Genomic DNA, 27,985 nt, shown 5'->3' with positions numbered 1-27,985 from the left:
TTGGAAGTTAAATTGGCTAAGTAACTATTTCAAGGGGCTGAAATAGATTAGGAAGTGTTCACCAAAGCAACCTTCCTTAGCATCCATTAGAGAGCTATTGTATCTAGTAGGGAAATGGTGAGGGTTAACTTGGAGGATTTATTTATATATATATATATATATATATACACACACATATGTGGGCTTCTCTGCATGAATTATTTATATGAGCTTGTCCTTTTAACCTAGTTCTTCAGCTGGGCCTGCATAAGATAAGAGAGTGAGCCTCAGAGAATGAGTTGCTCATTTGTACTTAGAGCATTCAGTTTCTCCTGACTGCCAGCACTGATGAGTCATATGCAGATTTCATCCGAGTTGCTCACAAGTTTGAAAAGAAAATCATTGTTTGTGCCAATGAGATATTTTTATCCTGAAATGTCTGTTAACTAAAGAAGTATTGATAACTTTCAATGGGTAGGGGAGAATATTTTGCAAATGGACCTTTTGAGGTGGGAATATTTTCACTGTTTTTGTCTTTCAGTAGTAGTAGCTGTTTTACAAGGTGGGTAGCAGCTCTGTATACCAGAAATGTCTTATGGGGAAGAAAAAACCACAAAGATTTTAAGTGGTTCTAGAGTAGAACATGCTTATTTATTTGCTTAACAATTTATATTTAGAGAGGTAAGAATAACTTACTTAATGTTGACGCTTCATACTGGTTTATTTGGTTTTAGATATTCTTTATATCAAAAATATGATTTCTCTTTTACACAATGATACTTGGTGCTCTTTTATATTCATTGAGTGCTGCGTGCATCAGACTGATATATAGTTGAGTAGCATGTTGAATACACAACATCTGGCACTACTCCTCTGCAACCTGAACATCTCTCAGTAGCACAGTATGCAAATTTGTTATAAACTGTGTGATTTCAGGAATTAAATACACATTATTTGGGAATTAAAATATATATTCCACAGTATGAAGAAATGTGTATGTTCTATAGATAATATAGGTGTATAAATGCTTTCCCCCTGATATTTTGGAAGACCTTATTTTGTCTGTTTGCATTTTTTTGCTTCTATTTTTTTAAATTTCACTTTCAAAACATGTACATTGTCTTTAAAACTTTCATGAAAGGATTTCCTGGTCCTACTCAGAATCCACTAGGCATTCTAATTTCTTCTTGTGGCAGAATATTTTTCAGATGAATAAAGTACAGGACAGCCAGAAAGGTGGGTCTGTTAAAGTAGGAGAGTCCAGCTAAGTATTAAATTAGTTCAGGTTACCCACTCTGTGCCTTGTTTTGCAGTACAGTCATACTTTTTAATACTTAGCAACTTATAGGGCTGGCAGGTTTTGGTATCTGAAATCCAAGAAAAGATATTAATGGAATCTCTTGGTACTTTTTCACACATTAATTTTTTGCACATTAATTAGCCGCATTTAGAGTACTGTCAGAGAAAGGCTGGCTAAAGAACACTCTGATTTTTCACTAAAATGGTGGAGGTTAGCTGTGCTCGAATGGTGGTGCGAGTACGTTTGGGAGTTGCAAGGAATGGTGAAAAGTGAGCAATGTGGGGATGGCTCTTCTATTGGCTCTTTGAGCTGAGAAGATCAAAGCCTCAATAAAAAAAAGAAAATGAACATGTTTTATGTACAAAAGCCATGAGTAGAATGAGGACAAGGCTTGTTTTCCTAAGCTCCTTAAGTTTCAGGAAAGGTAGCAACGTATTTTTGAGAGTTTCCTTGCTCAGGCTTTGGTGTTGACCTGTATCAGGCCTTCTTTTCACCTTTTTACTCCTGTCTTGAGTAATCTTGGAGCACCAAACATGACAGAGTTCGACAAGCATTTGGACAGCGCTCTCAGGCGCATGGTGTGACTCTTGGGGCTGTCCTGTGCAGGGCCAGGAGTTGGACTTTGATGATCATTGTGGGTCCCTTCCAACTCAGAATATTCTTTGATTCTGTGATATTTAATATTCTGCAGGCTCAGACTCTGCAGGCTTTTGTTCTCTCCTAGCAACACGTCTGCATTTGATTTCAACAAGTAGTTGACACGTAATTCCTCACAGTCAGTATCTGTTGTGCCTGTTTCTTCTATCTTTAGCTTCAAGAGCACAGTAGAACAGACTCTAACACTACTTTATTTATGCAACGCTCCTAAGGACAGAACAAGTAAAAATCCCCTTAGGTGACAAAGATGCTCTTTACCATAATGTTAAAATACTGAATTAAGACTGAAGCTTATAAAACAGACCAATTTTTCTACTTATGTTGTCTGGGTAGTTAAGGAGAATTTTCAGATAAAACCCAGGTTGTTTATGGTATTAAATTCTCATTTTGTGTTGCTCCATGATAACCTTTCTGTGTTGCATGGCCTCTTGAGTCACAAGAGATAGTTGGCTAATTTTACTTTTTTTTTTTTTCTCCTTTTTCTTCTCACAGGACAAGAGGGAAATACAGTAAGGCATTGCTACTTGACTACTGTGTCATATTTTCTGTTGAATTTCATGGTTCAGAAGTTCTTCCCTGAACTGTTTTGTTGATTAAGTCATAATAAATTCCATGGGCATTCTTTCATTAAGATAAACTAATAAAAATGTAGAAAAGTAAGGAAAACATTGTGTCAGCCTGTAGAGTTTTGAAACTCTCATCCTTCTACTTGCCATCCTGCATAATTTTTTGCTATTTTTCTCAAGTCTAATAGCGAAATAACATATTATTGCTAAGGTTTAGTGTCCAGTGGTTTCACAGAATGATTTCTTTTCCTTCAATGGACACCTTATTTTCGTATTGAAGGATGGAATTTGAAACCTTTATAGGAGAAGGGTTTAAAAATGGGTTAGGAAATGTTACATTTTAAAGTTCATATATTGCATCTTATACTACTTTCATACATTCTTCTTGCATCTAATTTAAAGATGCTTTGGAGAGGAAAATATTTACATATACATTTTACTTATTGTTACCTTTACACAAAGTAAGTGCATACCTGGCATACTGAGAAGAACTGCGATAAGTTTTTTCCTTTGATCTTTAAACTCCTCTTGCTCTGGCCAGGACTTTCTCTTTGAGTATGTTAATACCTCTTCAATTTAGCAAATAATTTGCTTATACTGATAAAATTTCCTATAGGTGACTGAGTATAGCAGAAGATTGAGTTATTCCGCATGAAAGCAAAAAGTCCTGAACAGCACTGTGCAGTATTCAGGCAGATTTACTTATAATCTTGTGAGCATGCAGGCCTTTGATTTTTTTCTCTAGAAAATGCTTTGATATTTTCACTGGCATCTTAAACATAAGCCTGACATTTTGCCATTAGGAAATAACAGAAAAAAGGAATTAAAAATGGAATAAAAGATCACTAGTGAGTGAAAGCTCATACATACATATCAAACAGCTATCACCTCAATGCTCACAAAAGATAGAAACTTCCATTGCCGTTGAAAAAACATTTCCAGTTTATAGGGAGACCTATAAAATATCCTCAAAGATTAATCTGGAAACTGAGCCTTATGTCCGTATCATTCACAACCACAAGAGCGAAATGATATGGGTACAAAATACTTTTGAAAGAGCCTGTTGTTTACAACCCAGGCAGTTTAATTATACAGAGCTCTGAATGGCTCTACCTGGCAGAATGGAGGAGGTAGTGACTACAGTATGGGTTGAAATATTTTAGATGAGTTTTTCAGGAAAGAAAATACTGATGATCTGTGAGTTACAGCAATTGTTCTAACATGTACTTAGCCTGAAATCTGTTGATTTGGTTAGACCTAAAGAAAGAGGAGCATGTGTGCCTGAAAACTTTTCTGTATCTTTTCAGTTAAATCAAGAGGCGCAATGAAAATAATATTCTTCCATGAAACACAACAATTATTTTTGGTATTTTACTCTTCTTACAGTCCTGAAATGTCTGAGTTATTGGGCTTTTTTTTTTTTTTTGTGTATGTGTTAATCAAACTGAATAAACCTAATTCTGTTTATATCTTCTTTAATGATAACCACTCAGATCATCCATCAGTTTGAATTTCTTGTATTTAGAAGACAGGCTGTTCAATTCATCATCATGAATTCTGAGAATAAATAATATTTTAAAGTATTTTGAATATTTAACTAATACTAAGCATATGCACTTGCTATGCAGAGTTTTCCTTTTCAGTAATTTGCTTATGAGAAATTAAATATGGTTGCATTGTCACACCATATATAGTGTAATTAAATATTACTGAAACATCTGTGACACACCTTCAAAACAAAACCCTTCTCTTTCCTTTTCCTCACAACAAAGTCCCAGCAGGGGGCTCCCAGGTAACAAAAATCTGTAGCAGTCTTAATACACACTTGGTTTTCACACTTGGATGATAGCATATATTTTAAAAATTCTAGAATTTGAGTTAAATTATTCCTTAAGAGTAGGGTTTTTTTTTCTTTTTAAGCCTTTTACTTAAAGCAGGTGTTACTTGCTGAACTCTTTTGGCTCATCTTGAAGTGTTTCAGAGGGAATTACTTTTCCTTGCATCTAAAGGTAGATGGTGAAGAGTTGAAATTTTTGCTTTAGGTGTTTTAAAAATCTGGCCGATGCAGGTCTTGTGCCAGTTTAGGCTTAACTCTAATATCACCAAGAGACATCCTGGAATCCTTATGCACTTTATTAATTCTCTGTAGATGGGTTAAATGTATACCCTGTATTATCAAATTATATAAAGAGCAGAATCATCAGTCTAATTTAAAGAAATAATTTTAAAAATGAAATATTACTATACCTTTCTAGAATCCTGCCAAAAATTTAAAAGTACTGATTTTATAGATTTTCCATTTAGTTATTTCAAAAGAAAGACTCAACAGCTGGAGACATTGTAACAAGACAATCCAGTAGCCAAATGCATTTGAAATTATGCCGGCTGAGGTCAAAGGAATATTTCTTAGGAAATAATCTGACAACCTTTTATTCCATCCCCTCTTTCCATATGAAAATCTGACTAGAAATTTGTCAAAAGTATTTCTTCAGAAGCATTTATTCAGGTATGGAAATATTTCTTGAAGAACAGTTCAGGACTAATAAAATAGAAATTGAGATTTTTTTTATTGGGCTCCAAAGGTGTATTCCATAGATGGTTTCTGACAGAAGAAAATAACAGGAAATGGGTTAGACAGCATTTGAACTAAATCCTTAAAATCTGTACAAATTTTCTTCCTGTCCCTCGGCCAGGAGTTATTAAAGTTGACAAATGCAGCATTGAGAATATATGGGTAGTTTAACTGGACAATTGTTAGGCCTTTAAAAACCTGCTAAATATTAGCTCTTATTTTACTAAAAAATAGCTAGCTTTAAGATATATAGTCTTTTTTTTTTTTATAGAAAGGCTTGTCAATAAACCCGAGAACAAGTTTGAAACACCTCATATCTGCTAATAAACCTCAAAATATTAAGTTTTCCACACCAGATTTATTTTCCTGCTTCTTGATTTACACAAATACAATAGGAACAGGACTGGAAGTAGATTTAAGCTTCCAATATAGCCATCTGATCACACTGTCTCACACAGTTTACAAATCCATCTGTCTAAAGACTATGAAAACTGCTGCATTTGCAATCTCTTGTGACCCTGCTCTCAGAGATTGCCAGAGAGGCTCTGCTAACAGAGACATCAGCAGCATGCACCAGAGCATCGGATAGTTAAACTTCCCAGGCCTGAGAAGTTCCAAGAGTTTAAACTTCCCCAGGTTTCTTCTGCTTGTGCTGTGATACATGGGAGATGTCAGATTACCCTTGGTACATAACTTATCTTCTCAGACTATCAACTCCTCTGTCTGATGGTAGTGTAAGAGGGCATATAAATGTCTTCTTAGACGATTGGAGTCTGGTTGAACCAAGCCTATTGTTATGCACGAGGCTTAGAAAAATTTGTCTTAGGCATTTTCTTGTGAATGTGAAGAACTGGACACTTTGCACATGCAGAAAACATTTAGTTTTGTAATACATAAGAATGAGAAATTTGGATGTGTTTTTGGATTTGTTTTAACTATTTTTTTCAAAGAGAAGCTAAATGTAATGAGTGTATATTCTTACTGACCTGACTCTAGAAAGGACCTGCGTGTGTTTTTTCCATTTGTGTGCTTGAATTTTATTTAGTAGTTTGGAGTTTTATTTTGTGTAGGTGTTTTCTGTTGTTAATGTACCTGGGAGTTTGTTGTTTGCTTTTCTAACAGAATTTAAGAAGCTGGAGCCAGTGTTTCTGTCAGTGAGACATGTTGCTGGTGTTGAGGTTGTACACTGACTGCAGTGTTACTCTGACCTGTGGGCAGGTACCTCAGCTAAGGTGAAACCAGCCACTCTGGGTGTACCCAGGCTGGGGGAGTTGCAGCTCATGTTGCTGCCTGACAACTTACCCAGAGTTTGAGGAATAGTTCACCATCAGCTCAGACTCCTGTATAAGTCACTCCCATATACATGTACCTACTATAGGTTTTAAGTGCTGAATAACTTTCAAGTTGCTTTGTCCACCCTTTGACTCCTGCTTTAAGCTCTGAGTAACTCCAGGACTTCTGATATTTCTAGTTTCTTCCCTGGAAGATCATTTATAATACAATTATATTTGTAATACAAAACTACATGAATTGTATTTAAAGCACCTACCTCCTGTCTGCTCAGCTTGATTTCCTTATTAATGGTTTTATAAATTAAAGCATTTTATTTGTCACATATTTTGCCTCTTAAAATGAGGTAATTTTTTCCTGGCAGTTATAACACCGTGTAAATTGATACTATAGAAGAAGTGCCAAATATAGGAACGTACTACTGTATTTCATGGAGTAACTAATTTTATATTTTACATTTTATTACACTCAAGAGCTTGACTATTATCTAGATTGTGAATTCTCTCGTGGCAACTTTTAAGCCAGGCCAATGATATTTGAGAAGAAAGGCTAATCCTCTTTTCAAGTGTAGATATTTATAGAAGAGTGAGGGTTAAAGAGAAAATATATTGTCTGAAAATATTTTTAATGCATTATTAATTGCATCTTTACTCTGTCCTCTAAAAATGGATTTTAATTTATTGTAAAATTACTTATAAACACTGCATTTGATTGCTGTAGTGAATTAAATAAGTGCAGGGTTGCTCTTCACACTAATGTCCTTAAACACTTCATATGGTGCCAGCCAACCTACTGCATGCTGCAGCACAGAGCAGACATGGCCTGATGGCTCTGGGCTTTTGAGCAAGGGCATGCCTCTGAGAAAAGCAGCCCCCACAACCTGACAGCACATACTAATCTTTCTTTTTTACTTTTATGTTGCTAATAAACAGGCTGTACCAGCATTTGGTCAGGATTTCAGCAGCTTTCCAGGTAGTGTTTATTGGGAAAGTGCTTGTCTCTCTGAGAGAACACCTAAATTCACACTCTTCTCTCTTTTGTATCTAAGTGCATTTATCAGTTTGGAGCAGGTCTGGTAAAATATTTGCTGTCTTCCCTAGGACCTTAATTTACCTGCCTGATACATTTATTGCACAGAAATGGTACAGATTGATTCCTCATCCAATGAGGATGCCACTCTGATTTTTGGTTGAATAACTGTTTCACTGATGTCATGAATCAACATCAGTGTAAATGAAATGAGAGTGAGGTTAGTTTTAAGCAGCTGAAAATGTGTATATTTTTCTTCAGCATTAATTGTTCTCAGCATGATCAAAATTAATAGTAAGCTGGACATCTGCAGGAAAATACAGATGTAATTACTGTGCCTTTTAAATTTTTATCATTAGAGGGAATTTCTTGTTAATAAATGTTTTTTTAATGAAGTTCAGGACCTGAAAAACACACATAATGGGGTATGTACCAAACGTATGGTAATATGAAATATACTAAAATATGCTAACATATTAGGACTCAGCATAGATCTATTTTATGTATCTGTATATATTTTCTTATATAAAAACATATACTAAATAAGCTGTACTGCTAAAATATATTCCAGCTATATAAGTTAAATTGCAGTGGTTTTTAAAATGTTTTTGCCTTTTTCTTTCAAAAATACAATTAACTGTATATGTCCATTTGGTGTTCCTTGCAAAGTATAAGTGGCAAGAAACGTGCTAAAAACCGGTATTTCAGGGAAAAAGCGAATATTATGACATTATTCAAACTTAAGCACTGACTTTCAGAAGATGCAGATTAGGTGTGTGGTGCTTCAATTGTGTGTATCTAACTGGCTACACTGAAACAACAGGAGTTACATGGCTCAGTTGTGAAAAGCTTGTGGGGATTTTCTGTCTGGTTACTCAATTGAAATATATATCTCTGCATGTGAGCTTTTACAGTGTGTAGAGGAGAAAGCTGAGCTAGTAAATACACAAAAATTTCTTTCTCATTTAATGCTTACCCCTTCAAAGCAAGTAAAGAAGGAAATACTTGTAAAACTTGCCTATACTATTGGATAAAGTGATTCTTAGAGTGTGTATATAAATTTATTTGAAATAACTCCTGATCAAAAGTACTATTCTCGGTCATTAAATTATTTTTTCATTTGTTTTTTGTCTCCCAATATGTTTGAGCTAACTATAATAGTGTCACTCATACGTACTAGAGATAAGCTTTAGTGGGACAGGAATTCTTTTAAAAGTAAGACAGTAAAAAAAAAATTGAAGACTATTTTATTTAGAAGTGCAATTTTGATGCAGATCAGACTGACAGTGAAGAAAGTAGTAATTTCAAAGTATTGGAATACATTTGCATTTCTGATATGGGAGAAAAGGAAGACTTGCTCAGATTTGGTAGGCAGAACACAGCCTGTAAGATAGAGGGTAAGAAAACCATCCAAAATCGATTTATACCAAGCTAGTAAGAGACGGTGTGCTGCCTAGAAAATATGTAACCCATACACTGCAGTACCTTTCAGCTCTAAAATTAAAAATTTGTTAAATATTGTCTAATAATGTTTTCATTTATTCTTTTGATAGTATTAATGAGGTTAAATGGTTATAGGTTAAAAATATACTTAAATAGTTGACATATAATTTCAGTAATCTGAATTTATTCTAGACCCTGCTTGAATTAAGTCATCTCTGAAAAAAGCCTAGTGGGCTTTGCACTACAAAATGCTTATTTAGTTTTTCAAAGTGCTGTACTTGATAGCTGCAATCAATTACAGCATCTAAAGCTTGTGTTCAAGGCCTGTGAAGCCAGCTGAGACTCCACCAGACTGCTTATGTACTTCAACTACTGATTACAGGAGCCAGTGCTCATATATTTAAAGCTGAGTCCATGTTCAGTACTTGTGTGTTTCTGCTGTTTTTTTTAATAAACTCTCTATAAAGGCCGGTTCAACCTGAAGTACTTCCTCATCTTTCCTATGTATTTAATGTTCCCTATATTATGTATTCAAAAATCCTATGTAACATGGATTAAAAACCAAGTTGGGTAAAACTGGAGGAAAAAGTTCTGAATCAAATACAGGGAATTATTTGATAACCCAATGTATGGAGTTTATGATTAGTTGCTCCCTCAGAGCTGCATGCTTCTGCCATGTCTGCTGTACCCTGGGGGTACAAGGGGGGAGGTCTGCTACACACGCAGGGAACACACACTGGAGGGAATTCAGTTTGGGTGCATCCTCTCCTCAGGGGTGAGGAAAGCACATCACTTAGGGATGGGCAGCTGCTGGATTCACCCTGGCTGTTTCTGAGGCTACTGGTGCTAAAGGAAGAGAGCAAGGCTGTCTCTGAGTTACAACAGGGACTCACCTGGCCTGGTGGCCAGAGAGGACCCTAACTTTCTTCCTTTTCCTTGTAGTTTTCAGCCTTCCTTTTCAATTTGTGCTATTTATTAACTACCAAATTGCCACTTACATTTATTGAGCCTGCCAGCTCCATTTTGTGTTTGATGCTGAATAAAACCATGGTGTTTTGGAAGAAACTTTTGGGTTTGCATATAGAAGCCCATAAGCAGCTGGAGTTTTTCTGATTTACCTACAGTAGTAAAAGTCTACATAAATGACATCCCATAAGTTTTAGGTGTTGAACTCACTTTTGTCTTAAATTTCCTCAGTTTCATCTGTGTGCTTTCATTTATATAGTACTACAATGACATCTGCCTCAGGTATTCTTAATCAAATGATGTTACAGAATTATTAAATCTTTGATATGTTGATTCATATGTTTAATTTTGTATAATAAATGTGAGTAAATTAGTAATGAGATTGCATGGAGGTATTTAAAAGTCATGTAGATATGGCATTTAGGGATGTGGTTTAGTGGTAGACATAGCAGTGTGAGGTTAATGGTTGCACTTGATGATCTTAAAGGACCTTTCCAACCTAAACAATTCTATGATTCTGTGATCATCTTGCAGCAGGCATGCCATGGCCTTAAAATTGGGTTACAGGCCAGGGAGGGGAGATGACCATAGGACTGACAGAGAGACACAGACAATTCAAACAGCCTGCAACAGCTGAAGGGACAAAGAAGACAATATTTTTGCCTCAGGATGAATTTGCCATGTCCTCTTCCTCCATTCTTTCATTCTGAGTTAAAGGAATGCTCCTAGCAGTGCACTGCCTGTGAAAAGAGGTTGTGCTGACTGCCCAGCAGGCACATATGCTTTTTTAAAGGTCTGTTGGGAACAAAGTTTGCAGACAGTGCAGTGTGATCTGCTGCAGTCTGAACAGGCATCCACAATGTGCATCTGAACTTCTCCCCTCATCCCTACCCCTTACTAGTGAAAACTGACCCTCTGAAATGGAAATGTTTTGGGAAGTGGAAGAAATGATGAATAATTTATTGATTTATTTTTGCAAAGTTCTTGTATATTTTTAGGGTTTAAAAATATAAAGGGAGTCAGTCCCAAATTTGTTCTAGTGAGTCTTCAAATGCTCACTGCTAAATCTTTTCCCATTGTTGCATGGAAAAATATTTATTGTAGTATTTTCAAAATTATAATCTAATAAAACACTGCTTTATAATTTGCTCTGTATTTTTTCTGTAGTGAAATAAAGTGTAGTTTTTTATTTCACTATCTAGATGGCACAGCTTTTCCTCATTTAGAAGAACTGTAGTCTCTTTTTTGGCTGACCTGTTTAGTAACACAAATAGGACAATCTATTGAGTACCAGTGTAAATCAGCTACTTGTTGCCATGATGAGTTGTCCTCAAAAGGACTCAATAACTGACTCTTTAAGGAAATCCAGGAAGGTGTTTAGAGGAAAGCCAAAATTCCATAGTCCCAAATCATGGCAATGCAAAAGCAATCCACAAACTGTTAAAATTTCACTGCAATAAAATAATTAAACAACTGTATAGTGAATTTCTTTAATAACACTCTCAGCTACATTGCCAAAATTGAGATAGTAAAAAGGTAAATCTCCACTTAAATTTACTTTCAAGATCATACTAAAAACTAAACATTCTGCATTTAAATACAGCTTTTCTGGCATTCCATCTCTAGGATATGCTTCCATTGATATTGCATGAATAAATGGTTAGCAAATCCAATGTTAAATGGATCAATTCTTGTTTGTGAATTGGTTGAAGGTAAGTGAATTTGTCTGCCAGTGTTTGCATCACAGAAAACTTTGTGTAAGAAGGGGTAAAAAAAAATCCTTATATTGACGACAAAGATTATTCTCCCCTTGCAATTCTCTTGCAATTGTAGCAGTGCCTAGAAAAGCGGCATCCTCTTCTGCACCAGTATAAAAATGTGTGGTCTCACTGAAACCACTGAACTGCTCTAATCAAAGGTGGGTTTGTATCAGATCATCAGAAGAGATGTTGTGTTGCTGTGTAAGGGTGTTGCTGAAGGTATATTGCACTTCTTAACAACTAACTCTTCTTGAAGACATGCTCCTTCCAATACACATGAAATTCTGCTGTTGTTTATTGTGAGGCAATGTCATGATAAAAGAACAGATGTCTCCAAAACAACATGGTGTCATTTTTCTGCTTGTGAAAATCTGAGAAGAATTAAGAGGACATAGGACATAAAGAATTAAGAGGCATAAAATACTAGGAAAGGATGATTTAAATCAGAGCTTCCATTCCTGACATCATGACATAAGAATATGAATACAGAATTCAATACAATGAATTATTAATGGTTCCTTAAATATCTCAAAGACACATTACATGTCTAGCATCTTACTTGGGAAAGGCAGAGAGAGGAGAAGCAAAAGAAGCAACAGTATGTATTTTTTTAAGACTCTGGAGCTTTGGGAGAGATTTCTAGGGAATCTTGCCCGAACAGGCAATAAAAGTAATGGGAGACACTGCTAGTGCCAGAAGTGTTAGAGCTAATGTTAAAATTGGGTAAGGAAAAAAAAAATAAAATTCAGTATTTTACCAGCTGTACTGGCACCAGGCTGGCACTGTCTCATACACAAGCCTCACAGTGCTGCATGTTTGCACATTGACCCAAAGGAATTTTTTTCTTTTAGGAAGCAGGTGGCTATACCACAGAAAATGATAATAGCTGCTGGTGGGGGTACTTGACAGAAACTGAAGAAACACTATCTTCAGGTAGATAATAATTAACAATGACACTCCCCTGGTATATTTGAAATTAAATACAGTTGAAATAGTACCATGGAGTTAAATGTGTTTGTATGTGTAGTTTTTGGGTAAAAAGCATGAAAGAGTTATTTGCTTAGTAACGTTACACATTTTTTACTACTGTGAACAATTAACAGAACTGCCTTTTGAAGCAATAAACATAACAACAGTGTACAATTTTAGAGGTCAGAAGGTTTAGGAGTATTCTCTCTCTGCACATGTTTATAGCACACATTGTTCTTTAAACTGTGGGAACACAGTGGCTGAAAGTTACTGGACAAAAATAGCTAAAGGGATTGTTGAGTTTATCATAGAAATAATGCAATAATGGAGACATAGTGAAGTGATAATGCTTTCTTACATGATCTAAAGCCACTCCAGTCTATTATGTACACGTTTCCCTTGTTTATTCATCAGTAAAGTCAAATGGTTAACCTTGGTTTATTTCTCCTCAGCTCTGCTGAGGCTGAACATTGCATCAATGACAAACTGCTGTGTACATGGGTGCAAGCAAAACAGGTTATTTAGAGCTGTTATGATTGTTCCAATTTCTGTTCAAAGAAGCCAGTAAAATTTCATAACTGAGCCTGAACGGAAACATTAACTCTGGACTGAAAACAGAAAAGCTGTTTGGGGAACAGGACGCATGAGGGAAAGGAAACATTTAAATCATCCTTGAGATATGGTTAAAGGCCCTGACTAATTTGTAAGGAACTCAGACTCTGGCTGCAGCATAATTGGTGTTGTTTTTCTTGTTCAAGTCATGCTAGGCCAATGCTTTTTCTTCAGCAAGGAAAATGAAACTTGCAGGTCACAACCCATGTGAGAGGTTTGGTGATACTGTCTTCATTCTCTTTGCTGCACAGATGCTAAATCAAGGAAATATGCTGCAGAGTTTCTTTACTGCTTATGAGACTAGATTGGAACTGTGCTCAAATTTCTAACAGGCAATGCTGAATTTTACCTAAAAATATTTTCTGCAGTGTTGTCTCATGTTTTGTTTCTTATGAGGCATATATGTCATCTGGAATCTGAACAAATGGATGCTTACATGAGTTAAATGTAACCTATAGGCTGACAGAAACATATTTATTATATGAGGAAAGGGACCACTCATAGCAGATGCAAGTTTTGTGCAATAACTGCCAACTGCTGCATGGGAAAAAAAAAATGTATCTTCATTTTTTCTTCTGCTCATTTCTTATTTTTGTCTTTGGTTAGAGCTTTCATGTGGGATGGGGACACTCGCAACTACAGACCAAAGTCTGTTTGCGAGATGTGTCTGAGCAGCTGCCTTTTCTTGGAGAAAACATGGTACATCAGCTTGAGCTGTGAAAAACACCTGGCAGCTCAGCATCTCCTTCTGCATGTGGCTGGTGATGGCAATGCTGTCAGTGAATATGGACCCATCTGGCAATACTTGGCCTTGCTGCACCCCGAGACCTGTTGCCTTCTCTAGGGGGAGAAGGTGGGGAAGCTCAGCAACATGGGAGAGTCGGAGGTTGCTCCTGTGGCAGTGTGCATTAAGGGCATGAGGCAGCTGAGGGAGGAGAAGCGAATTGCACAGAACCAGACTGCAAATGAATGGAATATAGAGTGTCCTTCATACTAGTGTGGAATTTTCTGCCTTGTTTTGCTGTTTGTTTTGGTTTCCTACACAAGCAGTGAGGTATTGAGCAGAGTATTAACTTGCAGAGCTGCAGAACTGCTGCTTAACTATTCAAATGTAAATGGTTATTCAATCATATTCAAACTAAAAACCTTGTTATGAGAAGGGGACCATCTTTGCTGTTGCAATGGAAGTTTGCCTGAGCACCTGTGAGAGAAGATCATGGGCATTATGCTCAGGCAAGGTCACAGCTTCTCAGCTGTGCTGCTGTTTTGAGGATGAAACACGTGATAGAGCTTGCTGCAGGTTCACCAGGCGTGTCACAGGTTGTTTTGCTACTTCTGCAGAAGGCTGATACTAATACCCAATGCATGGCATGTGTATGGGAGCACATCCATGGCATATATTTCAAGGTGTAGTTTATATTGTATACAACTGCTTGTGAGGAAGCGCTTGGCTCTAATGCCCATTCTTGCCACTGTGCAAATTCTGGAATATAAATAAATTTAGTTCCTGACCTTCAATACCAACAAACAAAAAACAAACAAAAAAAACCCAAACCAAACCAAACAAAAAAAAATATTTTTTTTACCATTTGTCAGACCAGACCAGACAGTCCTCTCCTAAAAACTGTTCTGCTGGAGTCAGTTTGATTGAAAGGAGGTCTGAAGGCAATGAGGAAGATGTATTCTTCAAATGCTCAAGTTTAGCAGATGACAATGACAGCCTTTGGTTTAACAGCTAATTCCTCATGGGTTCCTTGTTTTCTTTTTTAGAGCTGTAGTAGCAGTTTTGCTGTACCAGAACGGATCTGGTTGTACTAATATTAAAGTTCTTGTGTGGTTGTTGGTAGCAACTGATGCAGAGCCTGGGAATCTGACAAATTCAAAAGCAAACTCACAACTAGCCAAACTAATATAATTTTTAAATAATTTTTTTTTTCTTGAGAAGCTTGAACTGATGGGTAGAAGGCTGCCTGTGCATGGGTAGTGCTGTGTTTTAAAAGATTATGTTTTTATAGGCTAAGAGATTATTTTAAAATTCTATTTTCACTAAGCTCAAAGTTATTCTTTCCCAAATATTGTTTTCATTTTTAATTGCTGCAGAAGTCTGTGATTTTTTACTAGTTCAATCTTCGGTACAATTTTGAGGTATTTCAGCCAGGTTTTATGCTTTATTACTTCTTTTCTGATTAACTGAACTATGCTTTCAGGTTTATATTCTCCAACCACTATTTTCACTGTTGAATGATAATGATGATCAAAGTTTGTTTCAGGCAGGCAATATTATTTCCAAGCAAAGCTACCTTAACTTCAAAAAGAATATGATAAAGGCTTATTCAGGCTCTGCAGCAATCGCAACATAAAAAATAACTTGGTTTAGTTTTAATTTTACAGTTGTGTACCTTATCATTGGATCATGTCTGTTCAAACTTTAGGATATATTTTTATCTACAGGGGTGAATATGATTTGCACTGTATGAAGAATCAGTGGTGGAGTGAAGCAGTCATAAACCAAGGCAAATTAAAGAAAACCTATACTCAGGCATATAGATAATATTCAAATAATTTATGCAAATTTACAAATATCTCCTTTTTACCAAAAATCCCATTTCTTCAAATGGGATTTTTAATTCCCATTGTCCTAAAGAGCTGCTGGAGAAATTTTAGAAGGAAGGGTTTGTGTAACCTGTGATCGATTACCAGGTGAGAACCATAATAAAGAACCCCTTAAGAGTTTTAACACACTCAGAAGTTAAAGGTAGTGTTGCTGCTCTGTGGAAAATCCTTGGGTGTGTTGTGGTTGACTAAATGGAGTACACGCTGACTCATACATGAGAAACCAGGAAAACAGCATAGGAAAGTGGCACTGGTTCTACCTGCACTTCTGCCAGCACCGACAGATCAGAACACCCAACATACCGTAGGCCATAAAGGACTGTCCCATCTGGATGGAGTCGAATCATTCGGTTTTTCACTGTCACCCCATGGACAAATGATTTCTTGTCATTTTGGAAATACGTGTCCGGCACCCAGAGCTGGTCAGCCACTCGGTTGTCCAGAGTTAAATTCAAAGGTATTCCGGAATAAGAGAGCCTTTTATCCCTCCAGGACTGCTGAAAGTACATGGTCAGGGTGTAGTCCTAGGGAAGAAACAAGAAGGGCTTTTTGTATTTTCATACTGATTGACTGACCAGAAGTTTACTTTTGGATGAATCATGGTAACAGAATATCAGTAGCAATAGGATTTTAAGGATCATCAAGGCGCTGTTGTCATTAGGCATGATCATGAGTCTTGGCTTGTTCATATTAGTGTCAAACTTGACACTTACTCACCAGTGGCAGTGACTACACCAGGCCCTCAAAATCTCTTGACCCAGAGGGAATAGATGGCACATTTGGGCCTTCAGTCTGTAGATCAAACTTAGTTTCTATTTTTTTTTTTTTATGTGAAAAGTGCAGTGTTCAGCTGAGCCCAGCCAAATAGCATTGCATAGCACTGAAGATATCCTTCTGATATTCCTTCCTGATAATTCCCTCCCTTCACCCTGAAAGATCTGCCCTCTCCCCAATCCAGAAAGGCCTAGCCCTCCTCAGAAAGAGCATATACAACCTCAGAACGTAATGGATAACTTCCCATTCTGCCTCTGCTGGAGCTGCCAGATGTAATGACTTTAGATAACCAGGCATATCTCTTCTCAGCCTGGGAAACCTGGTGCTTTCTGTCCTTGCCAATTGGATTTTACTGTATAGAAAATCAACACCTTTTCTTGGCTATCATGTTATAACTTCAGTGAAATGCCATTTATGCAGCCTTTCAGCTTTCATTTTGTCTGAAAATAAATTGTTCTAAAGGCTTGTGGTCTGATTTACTCTCTTGTATATGTCTTTCTGGGAAATTGGTGATTTTAAAGGTAGTCAATTTTTTCAAGTGGAAAAGCCCATGTATTCTGCAGCTCATGGAGTTCTTAAAAGATGACCAGAATAGCAGTATGTTGACTACTAGTTTTCTCTTCCTCATCTCCTCCCCCAGCCCTATTTTAAATGACAGGTCACTTTGTCACACTTTTTTTAAGGTAGAAGTGCATCAAAATCATAGCTATTACTGAAAAAATTGGTCAGGAGTAAGATTTTCTTTTATGTGATAGAAAACCTTACTTCTGTCACTGTCACAAATCCTAGACTGGACTCTAATTTTTGAAGAAAAAGCATAAAAGCTGTCTGATACAATTTGCAGTCTTCATCTATAGTGACTTCTTAAGACTGTATCACTGCCATGAAATCAAAGGAGAGTTGTTACCTTTCAAAAAGACCTTCTACCTGAAATGTCGCATCCGACAGAGCTATAATACAGATTTAAGACTGAAAGTTAATAAAAATACTGTTCTTTCTTGCCCTGGGCCAGTAGTTTGTTGTTTTGTTTTGTTTTTTTTTCTTTATGGATGAAATATCATGAGTGATGGTCAGTGGTTATATACAATAGGACACGTACGTGCTCTGTGAACCCAGACCCCAGATTTGCAAAGAGTTCATAAATATGCCCCTTTTCAGACCTGCAAATTGGTTGCTACCCACAACAGACACGAGGTATGCGGAAGGTTTGTTTGGTTTTTCTGCTGGCCTGAGTCCCTAGGAGGAGGTCAGAACATCTCTGCTTTTCAGACCATGCTGGTCAAGCCTGGAACTACAAAGTAATGCAGTGAGGTATATGCTGAGCTTTGCTGAGTAGGTGATTTAATTTAAATAGGGCAACAGAGGAGCATGAACACCAAGGAGGAAAGTTTTAGAATGTACGACTTAGAGGTGAGTTAGAAGCATCACTTAGAGAGAAGTTTTCCCTTAGTTGCTCTTACACATATAAAAAGACCAGCTGGGAATTGGATGAGAGAAAACAAAAATTAAAACCAAAACAAAAATCAACCAAACATGAAAGAACAAAACAAAACCCCCACCCAATACCACAAATATCCCACCACTGCACCACTACTCTGGTGCAGTTTTCATAGGTTTCATCTGTTTCCTAACCTGCCCTATTTCAAACCTCTTTAGGTAGAAAAGCTTTCATAGATGACTGATAAAATTCAATCCCTCAGTGCTGCACCTGGTATCCTCTACATCTTCTGCCTGATCCAGCAGAGCCTATGCAGACTGCAGCACAGATGGAACAGAAATTCTGATTATACATGATTATCTTTTCTCTTTGTTTTTCTTTATTTTTTCGCTAGGCCTTAAGGCTGCTTTTGTGGAATTATTATGCTGTCCTACAGAACACCAAACAATTGAGTGTTTGAGAACCTATGTAATGGTTTTCAAAGCTCAACCAAGAGAAGAATAGCCATGGTAAGCTACAAGAGATCTTAAAGGATGTGATCAAGTGAAAGAAAAATAAATTCTATCTCTTGGCTATGACTACTAGAAGAAGTCAAGTTGCTAATTTTTAGCATTATAGTCTGTTAAAATACTTTGCTTCACCCAACTGTGCTTGACACAAAATGCTGCTGTTGGCAACACCACAGTAGAGAGAGCAATCCTCTGATCTGCAGTTGTGCTATACTATGGAGAAATACATCGCAAGCCAGCAAGTGTTAATGAGAAATAAAAATTTGAGCTTCATCCTAAAGGAATATCAGTGTTTCTTAACTGAGCAAATTATCTAATTTTTTCCATTCCTTAGTACAAGGGGGTATTACTCATTATTTTAATAAGAAAAATAGGCTGATATAATGATTGTAAGAGTCCCTGTTGCAGTAAGTTCATATTTTAAAAAGCGTAGTCAGAGACTGTTTTAATGAAAAGCAAATTACAGCTGTGCTATAATAACCTGAATTTTATAGTTATAAAATTTCTAATTGTTTTTTTTAATGGAATACAGCCTGACCTTTCTTATCTCTCATTGGCAGAGTATTAAATGCTGGCAAGCCTTTTGGCTAGCAGCATCATGGAGGTTCTTGTATTTTTTTAATGTTGTACTGTGGTGTGAGAGAAGCAAGGATTTAATGACTACTTGTCTTCTACCCTGTAAAATTTGCTGGAGATTTTGTGCTTTCAAGCTCTGACTATATGAATAATTTCTGAATCTGTCACATCTGTAGTGGTAATTGGCTGCAGAATTTTTTTAGCTTCTTACGAAAGCTTCCCAAGATCTCAAGCATCAGTCTAGATATGAAAATAAAACACACTGTACTTAACTTTCATATTAAAAAAATTCTATTACTGAGTTTAAAAAAAAGGGGCCAATGTAAAATTAAAAAAGAAAATCTGTTTCTGCTGCTAACTGTTCTTTCAAATGATTTAAATTATAGAAACATACTGAACATTCTTTTTCTGAACTGTACTTTTCATAAGTAAAAAAATCTGTAATTCTGCTGAAAAATAATGATATTTCAGTAGATTTAATAGTGCTGTTTATTCTTTCTAAAAGTGCCTCACATTTTCAGAGCATAGTGAACCTTTAGAATGGAAAATATTTGAGCACCAATAGTGAAGCTGTTTTGGTTTGTATCTGGTCTAGCTTCCATTTTTTCTGTGACAGATTTTGATTTATTAGTATGAGATTTTTTTCTCTTTCTTAGTAATTGTGCAAATTTTTTATTTCTTTGTATCAAACCATATATTTGTAAATATGTCTATATAGATGTTTACTATAGCTTATAAGTAAATCTGTACTAGTGCTTTAATAAAGTGCATTAAGTTGCTAAGACAAATACATGCTAGTCCTAGGTAAGAGAGGTTCTGTGAAAATATCAGTAAGAGAAACTAGTCTATTTTACTCAAAATTGAAAGCTACTTTGTAATCTGAATTTAAGCAGCCTCACAGATAAATATTGGCACCAAGCCTCAGAGTTCATTTTAGGAAAATAAATTTCTCAATAAAGAAAATTAATGGACCATTGAAGCATATTGTATTTGAGGTTAGATGAACAATTTCTAGTTCCAGTAAGGAATAGACTGAAGAGTTACTATACAATAATAATTCCTTTTTTAATTCTGGGTGGGGTTTTTTCCCTATTTTGGTTTTTTTTTTTTTTTTTTTTTTTGTGCAATATGTATAGATAATGTAAGGGCAGTAATAGATTTTTTTATTTCCTGCTAAACCTCTGTAGATCTCTGAAACTAGAAGAGATATATTAAAATAATTTACTTAAGAATTTGGAGTTGCTGGTAACTTCTGCTCTGTGATTTACCAGTTCAGCACTGTAGAATATAATGTGTAATGCACTGCTATATTATAATCTAACTTTCTGAGATACACAGAACTAGCATTTCACCATGTTTATCAGCTGAATTATGGATTCTGGTGGAATAAAAGATGAGTTCACATGTCTGCTGTACTGGTAGTTGTTTTTTCTTTTACAAATTCCATATTTTAAGGAGAAAATAGGGAATATTTTAATGTGCAATGTTCAGCTTGGAGGTCTAAAATACCTTTTGTTTTTCCCTTTTCCAAGGTGGCCTTAATCTAAGCTCTGTCATCATTTCATGAACTGAACAGCAGGTTAGCACATTGTGATATATTTAAGTAATAACTGACCATCAAAGCCCACTCTGAAAGTCTTAACAGCTAAAAATTAATAATGTGGATGCAGTTATTAGCAGAAGTTAGCAAATCAAATAGTCTTTTGTGAATAGTTAGCTGTTCTAGGTCAACATCAGACACTAGCTCTCTACATGAGTTTGCACATGAAGGCACTGTGCAGCAAAATGAAGTGCACCAATGTCATACTTCTAATAGACAGCATGTATATTGGTAGTTGTGGGATGAACACTGCACACCCAAACGATCTTAAATTTAAATTTTATCCTTGGGAACCATCCACTAATACCATATCTGTCAGCCTTGTAGAAAAAGAGATGAAATGAAATTCAGATACACTGTAACTTAATCAAGACAAACATAATTGAAATTGCAATTTAAAATTAAATATGGAGTGATAATCAGAATATTAATATTGACTGCAATAATGCCATAAATGTAAAAAAGCAATATATGTAAATTCTGCTGTGACTGCAAACCCTTATTAATTGGGAAAGAGTATTTTCTGTGTTTATCTGATGCAAGAATAGTAAGGGCAGGGTTCTGAAAGACTTGGCAAATGCTAAATTTACAAATTGTAAAAATCACACTCATTCCTACATTGCAAGAATGCTAATGTATCAGAAGCAGCTGTTCAGCAAGTTAACTGTCCTACCTTGGAGCTCCAAGGGAAGCTCTGTCCTCACCTGCAAAAGAGCTATTTTATAGTAGGAGGATACAAATGGTGATGTGGGGTTTTAGGTGTGGGATTTTGGGTTTATGTTTGGAATTTGTGTGTGTTTTGTTTTGGAATTTGTGTGTGTGTGTGATGTTGGGGTTTTTTCACTTTTTTCTATGAGGGCTGTTTTTGGTTCTCCCCCACCTCTTGCCTGCCCCTGATGCTCAATTCCAGATACTGCACAGAAACTAGGGGAAAAAATTATAGCTGAAATTAGGGAGGAAGAATATACTGGTTCTACTCATGTTCTTTTCTAAGAATTTCAGGGTAGCTGCATCTCTTTATTTAGTCTGCAGTCCAGCCAAGCAAGGAAGTTAGGGAATTAAGGGCCACAGTACTGGACCAACTGTACTTGCCTTTCTTTCTAAGGACGTAGTTCAGTGTTCCTGTGGTTGTTTTCAATGAAGACTGACACAGCATTTTACCCAGTTCTCCTTTTCTATCCAAAGTAGTGGGAAGAGGGGAGAAGGAGCATGTACTCAAATATGCAGTACTCCCTGGCCTGTTCACAGGAGGCCATGTTTAATGTGAAGTACACTTCTGACAAAGAAAATGAAAGAGAAAGCTAGGACTCCAGGACAATAGGAAAAAACCCTTCTATTTTCCAAACAGAAGCTGTTGGGTGTTCTTTAACAGGATCAGAATTTTCACACAACAAACATCAGTTTTGCAGAAATCATGTTTTCCACCAGAAAATTACAGATTGTTTATAAATGTGAGACTTCTGTAGGAGAAAATGTTGTGTGAGGTCTTGTTAGGCCAAGTCCTAGGTCCTATGTTCTGGTTAAACAGCCCCAGGCAGTGCTACAGGCTGGGGGAAGAGGGGCTGTAAAGCTGCCCAGCTGAGAAGGACCTGGGGGTGCTGGTGACAGCAGCTGATCATGAGCCAGCAGTGCCCAGGTGGCCAAGAAGGCCAATGGCATCCTGGCCTGTGTCAGCAATAGTGTGGCCAGCAGGAGCAGGGCAGGGATTGTCCTCCTGTACTCAGCACTGGAGAGGCTGCATTTTGAGTGTTCAGTTTGAAGCTCCTCACTGCAAGAAAGACATTGAGCTGCTGGAGCATTTCCAGAGAAGAGCAACAAAGCTGTTGAAGGGTCTGGGGTGTATGTCATATGCGGAACAGCTGAGGGAACTGGGGTTGTTTAATCTGGAGAAAAGGAGGCTTGGTGGGACCTTATCTCTCTCTCTCTCTCTCCAGCTACCTGAAAGGAAGTAGTCAGTCTTCACCCAGGCAATGAGCAACATGGAAAGAAGAAATGGTCTCAAGCTGTACTAGGGAGATTCAGGTTGGACATCAGGAGGAGTTTCTTCAGAGAAAGGACTGTTTAACACTGGAAAGGACTGCACAATGAGGTGGTGGGGTCACCATCCCTGGAGGTGTTCAAGCAGCAACCAGATGTGGCACTTAGTGCCTTGGTCTGGTTGACAAGGTGATGATCAGTCAAAGGTTGGACAATGTGACCTCAGAGGTATTTTCCAACCTAAATGATTCTGTAATTTTTTAAAATTTGTTTGACCAGTTGGTAGTTTCAGTTGGTAATAAAGCGTCTTGCATTTTTGTTGTTCAAATGTGCTGATAATTCTTCAGGAAAGTGTTGGCATTTATAACTTCACAATTATGCATGTGGCATCACAGTTGGGTCTTACAGAAAGAAGCGAAGATCTAGCAGGAATCCATATAGCTGTATAGCTCAAATGATGATGCTCTTTATTGCTCAAAGCACAGCCAAGAATAAGATTGGACTTATAATAATGTTGGAAGTGAAGGCATTACTGTATTGGGACCCAGTATTACTCCTTGAAGTCAAAGCAGAAGTCCCCTGAACTGCAATAGGATAAGAAGTACATCCAATCCTTACTGGAAAATCAAAGCAAAACATTTCTCAATTGCAAATGTCAACTATGTACTTTATTGCATTTTGTTGAGTGTTTTAGTAATAAGACTTAGCAGAAGCAGTAATAAATGCTTCTGACATTTAAATGAGTTATTATAATAGTTGTGTTCCATTGGTTTTGCATTATTTAACACAGAGGAGGGTAAAATCCCAATTTTATCTTGTGTGTTGTCTTGCCTCCTGAGAAGAGTAAGGACTTCTAAACTTTAAAACAATAACCCACTGCCTTGTCCTTTGCTGCTACTTTCCCCTGTTATTTGAACTTTGCTAACCTGAAAGGCTTGAATGTGCCATTTGCTCTTTGTATAGGAAGAAGAGAGATGATAAAACTAATATGGATCTCTTTGATTAGAAGTGGATTTGCCAAAATTTAGCAGGAAGGTAAGGTACACTTACAGATGTGCTACTGTTACTCCTCACTGCATGCTAGAAGCTCCTTCAAGAAAGGAAAACTACTATACCATTCTCAGACTTTCAGCTGTATAACCCACCGTCTGCGATAGCAGTGATATACACCAGTATAACATTTTTCACAGTTCAAATTTAATACCTTGTCTGTCTTAAGTGGCTATGTTGCCAGCAAAAGAATCAGAACATGCCCATGGTATGATTCATATTCCTAGAAGGGTCAACTGGTTTTAGTAGGAAACAAGCAATGGTATGTATTCCCACGATATTTGATTTTGCTTTTGAAGCTGTTAGTCTTTTTTTTTTTTTGTATAGAGGGTAACACTGTCATAAAGTTACATGTGGGGAGGGGTGAAGAACAGGAAAAATATGGCACAGGAGATATACACACTTAAGTAAGATGTCATTGTAATGAATGCTGGAGTAAAGAAATAAATGCATATATACAGTAACTATATTCAATGTGTTCATGCATTTTTTACAGGCAGCAAATAACAGTGTCCTTGATACTTTGGCTCCAGTGAGGGCACTTGATGTTTCAGAAGGAACAACTGAAGAGAAAATAAAGGAACAGAAAAGTTTCTTACTGCCAAGTAGCCCACAGACCAACATATGTTAATAAAAACCTACATACAACTTTTAAGAGCAAATGTAGACAGCAAGACGTAAAAAGAAAAACATCTTCTCTCAGACATTTCTCCCTATGACACAGCTAAAACCAAGTTTTTGCTAAAATCCCCCAAACAAACCCAACTTAAACAGGTAGCTCATACCTGTCTATCTGTGTCTGAGGACTCCAGTTAATGTTCAAGACCAAGTATTGACAACTACAGTGGAAAGTTATTCTAGGTATTATATGCTCCTGTGTGCTGAAGTCCAGAATATTTTAGCATCCTTCCCCTCTGAGTTTTACAAAAACTTGTCTGTTCATAGGCAGGCATGAAAGGAAATGGTGGAATGACATTTGAGGACTGTGACCTTGTGCTCAGGAAGTGCTGTCCTCATCCTCTCTGCAAATAGGTGGAGAAAGCACTCTAAGGAAAACAAATTTTAAGCTTTAACTGACATTCCAAAATATTTCATCCAGCTTGGAGATGAAGCATCAATACAAAGGAGTAAGACTGGACATTTGAGTGAAAACTGTACTTCTCATCTTTGTGTGTGGACTATATGGAGATGGCTCTCTACTGACTGCAGGACTGACTCATGAGTTGGGCATAGATGAGCTCTGAGGGTCTATCACATGGAATGTGATGTGAGGACTAAAGCAAACTAAGCCAAAGATAGCTGGGAGGGTGCAGCACTTTTAAGTTCCCACTAAGGAAAAACATTTTGGAAGAGTGAAGAATTAATTAAACCCCACTTCCCTTGCTACCTATAAGCAAGATAATTGGAAAGCAGCCTGTTTTCTAACAATGGTTGTTGCTGAAACACTTGATTATTTTTTCCCTTTCTAATTTCCATCTGGCTCAGCAGGGGTGAACTATGAGACCATTATGGAGTGCACTGAATGTCTGAAGAGGATGACACAGTGCTAAGAGCTCAGTAGAATTCCTTGTGGTGTCAGTGCACAGTGCTGCAGGCGAAGCTGAACTGGTTGCAGTCTTAGGAACAGATGGGAGAGGTTTGTTGACTTTTGTCTTGAACCCTATTGTATAAGCACTAACAGTACTAGAAATCTTACAGGATTACTTACTGGACAGAAAGTTAAAGAAAACACAAGAAAGCGAGTATCAGCAATGTAAAAATGAATTGGAGTCACAGAATGAACTAGCTGATCATGTGAAATAAAAGAAAATCCCCATAAACCTTAATTCTGTGTTGAGCGGGGCCCTATCTTATGCTGAAATTAAAAGTAAGAAATCAGAAGTAAAGACAGCCAGCCATACCTAGACTCTTTGGCTCCAGAAGATGCTTAACAATGTAGGAGGGAAGATAACTATATCTTAGTATGAGGCTGGGCCAACTTTATAAAAACAGCAACTGATTTTTTCTTTTTAATGCCTTAATATACATATAATTTATTTTTTACCCATTTAGGAGCAGTAGTTATTTCTATTTCTACAGGTCTGGTGATTGAAATCTATTTGATTCCTCCTGCTTGGTTCTCAGCTGTCATTCTACTATATCAATTCTCTTTAGTTTTGAGCAAAGCAGATGGAGGTCCAAGTGACATGCGATGAGTCAGTGGCTCTACCTGGAATAGAAACAGTAATCACATAGCTGCTGCCAGATCTTTAAACTTATGTATACCTTACTGGGATTTTTCTTGGTGTGCATGGGTATTTTTTGCTTTGTTTTGTTTTGTTTGTTTGTTTGCTTTGATTGGTTGGTTGTGTTGTATGTAACTACTGTGTGAGGGTAATAATTTCCCTCTGTGCTGCCCAAACCCTTGCCAGTGTCACTTAGTATACAGTTCACACGATGAAAGTGCACTTTGTGGCATGTATTCAGCTGCCGCTTAATTCACAAATTTCCCATCTGCTAAATTCTGAGTTTCCTGGTTGGAGTTAGAGATGGGTATAATGTTTGGTTTTTTTCATATCACCAGAGACCTCCCAAGTGACACACGTTTTACAACAGGGCAGGCAGCAGTTTTGAAATTATTATCAGTGAACTCCTAATTACCTTTTGACCCATGTTGTATGCATCTTCATTTTACAGTTAACGTAACTAGAGATGCCTTTCTTGTTGCCCTGTCTCTTTTTACTGTTAGGTCCAACTAGGATTGGAAGCAGTATTTTTATGCTTCACAGAATCAAAGACTCCTTTAGGTTGGGAGGGTCTCATTGAGACTGAAAGAGAATTTGAGACATGAAAGTCAGAGACAGCCTTAGATACTCTCCTGAAATCCAGGACTGTGATCTTGCTTTTTGTTGTTTTTCTCTCCTCTCAGATTCCTGAATGCTACCATTTCATAGTCATTGCAACTAAGGCTGCCTCTGACTTTCTCATCTCAGACACATTTTATCTTCTTGTAACTACAAGGTCTAGCAGATCATGTTTTCTTGTTAGCTTCTCAGTTACCAGGAAATTATCATCACTGCATTCAAGAAGTCTTCTAGATTTTCTGAGCCCTCCTGTATCATCCTTCTGGCAGATACAACAGTGGTTAGTCTTCCATGAGGAACAGGACCTGGGCACATGAGACTTCTTCCTGTTGCTGTTGTCTCGTCTGCATTTTCTTCCTGGTCAGGATGTCTAGGGTAGATACTCACAATACAAGGCCAAGTAATGTTGGTTTGGCTGCTAATCTTGATCCAGAAGCTGTTGTTTGGCTTCTGATTCATCCCAAGGCAGAGCTCCAAGTATTCCAGCTGTTTTCTCACATAGAGGGCAGCTCCATTCCCTCTCCTTTCCACCCAGCTGAACAGTGATTCTTCTTGCTGGTTTCCTTGCCAGTTCTGCTCCCTTGCTTCCTCCTCCTGTATGCTTCCTTGTGTGTTTTAGCTCATTGAGAGGCTTCTGTCTTAGCCTGAAGTTCTGCTGGTGAAATTCTGACCTTCTTGTATGACATTGTGGATTGTTCCTGGTTTTCTTAAAAATTCAGCCTCATCTCTTTCTGCTTGATGACTGCTTGCTAGGGAATTTTACTTAGCAATTACCCAAATAAGCCAAATTCTACTGTCCTGGTGCCTTGAGCCCTAACTCCACTGCTCACTGTCTCAGCTGTCCTCCAGATCCTGAATTCTGTCGTTTGGTCACTGCAAACCAAATGTGCTGTAAATACTTGCTTTTCATCTGGGATGTTTCTACAAAAGACAGCTTGAGGAAAAGCTCTTCATGCGATTTCTCATGAGCTGCATAATTTAAATATTATTAAGCTGCTTACATGATAATCTAACATCACAGTTGACAAGTATACAACACTGATGTAGACTCTCTATGGAAAATTTGCTTTTGGCTTTTGCAGGGAATCAGTTTGCCTTTAAATGCATGTATTGTTAACACCAAATCCTCAGAGCAAAATGAGGAGTATTTTTAGAGTGTTGATAATAAAGGACTTTGTTTTATTTTTATTTTAGCAGCATAATCAATTGGATAAGTAATGGCACTGGCCAATTTAATATGATTAATCTGATTAAAATCCTACAAATGCAGCGCTGTTCCCAGTCTCATGGGAACCAACATCTCAAAATACTGTATAGTATGTGTAGACATTTTAGGAGAAGAAAAAAAAAAACAAAGAGCAAATAATTCATCAGTCAGTTGGAAAGCATCTGATTAATACTCTTGAGTCCTGATTAGGATATGGAGGTGCAGTTTCTCTTTCCTGAAAAGTATGTAACTAAG

General features: G+C 37.1%; 1 protein-coding gene across 1 annotated transcript in view; it reads right to left on the bottom strand.

Annotated features, from left to right (window-relative positions):
- The window catches only part of GABRB1 (gamma-aminobutyric acid type A receptor subunit beta1), a 115,581-nt gene that overhangs the window by 38,308 nt on the left and 49,288 nt on the right, over positions 1-27,985 (bottom strand). The window contains exon 4 of the mRNA XM_005517733.2: positions 16,060-16,280. Coding sequence (XP_005517790.2) covers positions 16,060-16,280 — 221 coding nt within the window. The remainder of the gene's footprint in view (positions 1-16,059; positions 16,281-27,985) is intronic.

The sequence above is a fragment of the Pseudopodoces humilis genome, chromosome 6 (genome assembly GCF_049639895.1).
Source record: "Pseudopodoces humilis isolate 2021_Gansu_Grassland_sample_001 chromosome 6, ASM4963989v1, whole genome shotgun sequence".
NCBI lineage: Eukaryota > Metazoa > Chordata > Aves > Passeriformes > Paridae > Pseudopodoces > Pseudopodoces humilis.
The sequence above is the reverse complement of the archived record's forward strand: the minus strand, read 5'-3'. Positions and strand labels throughout refer to the sequence as shown.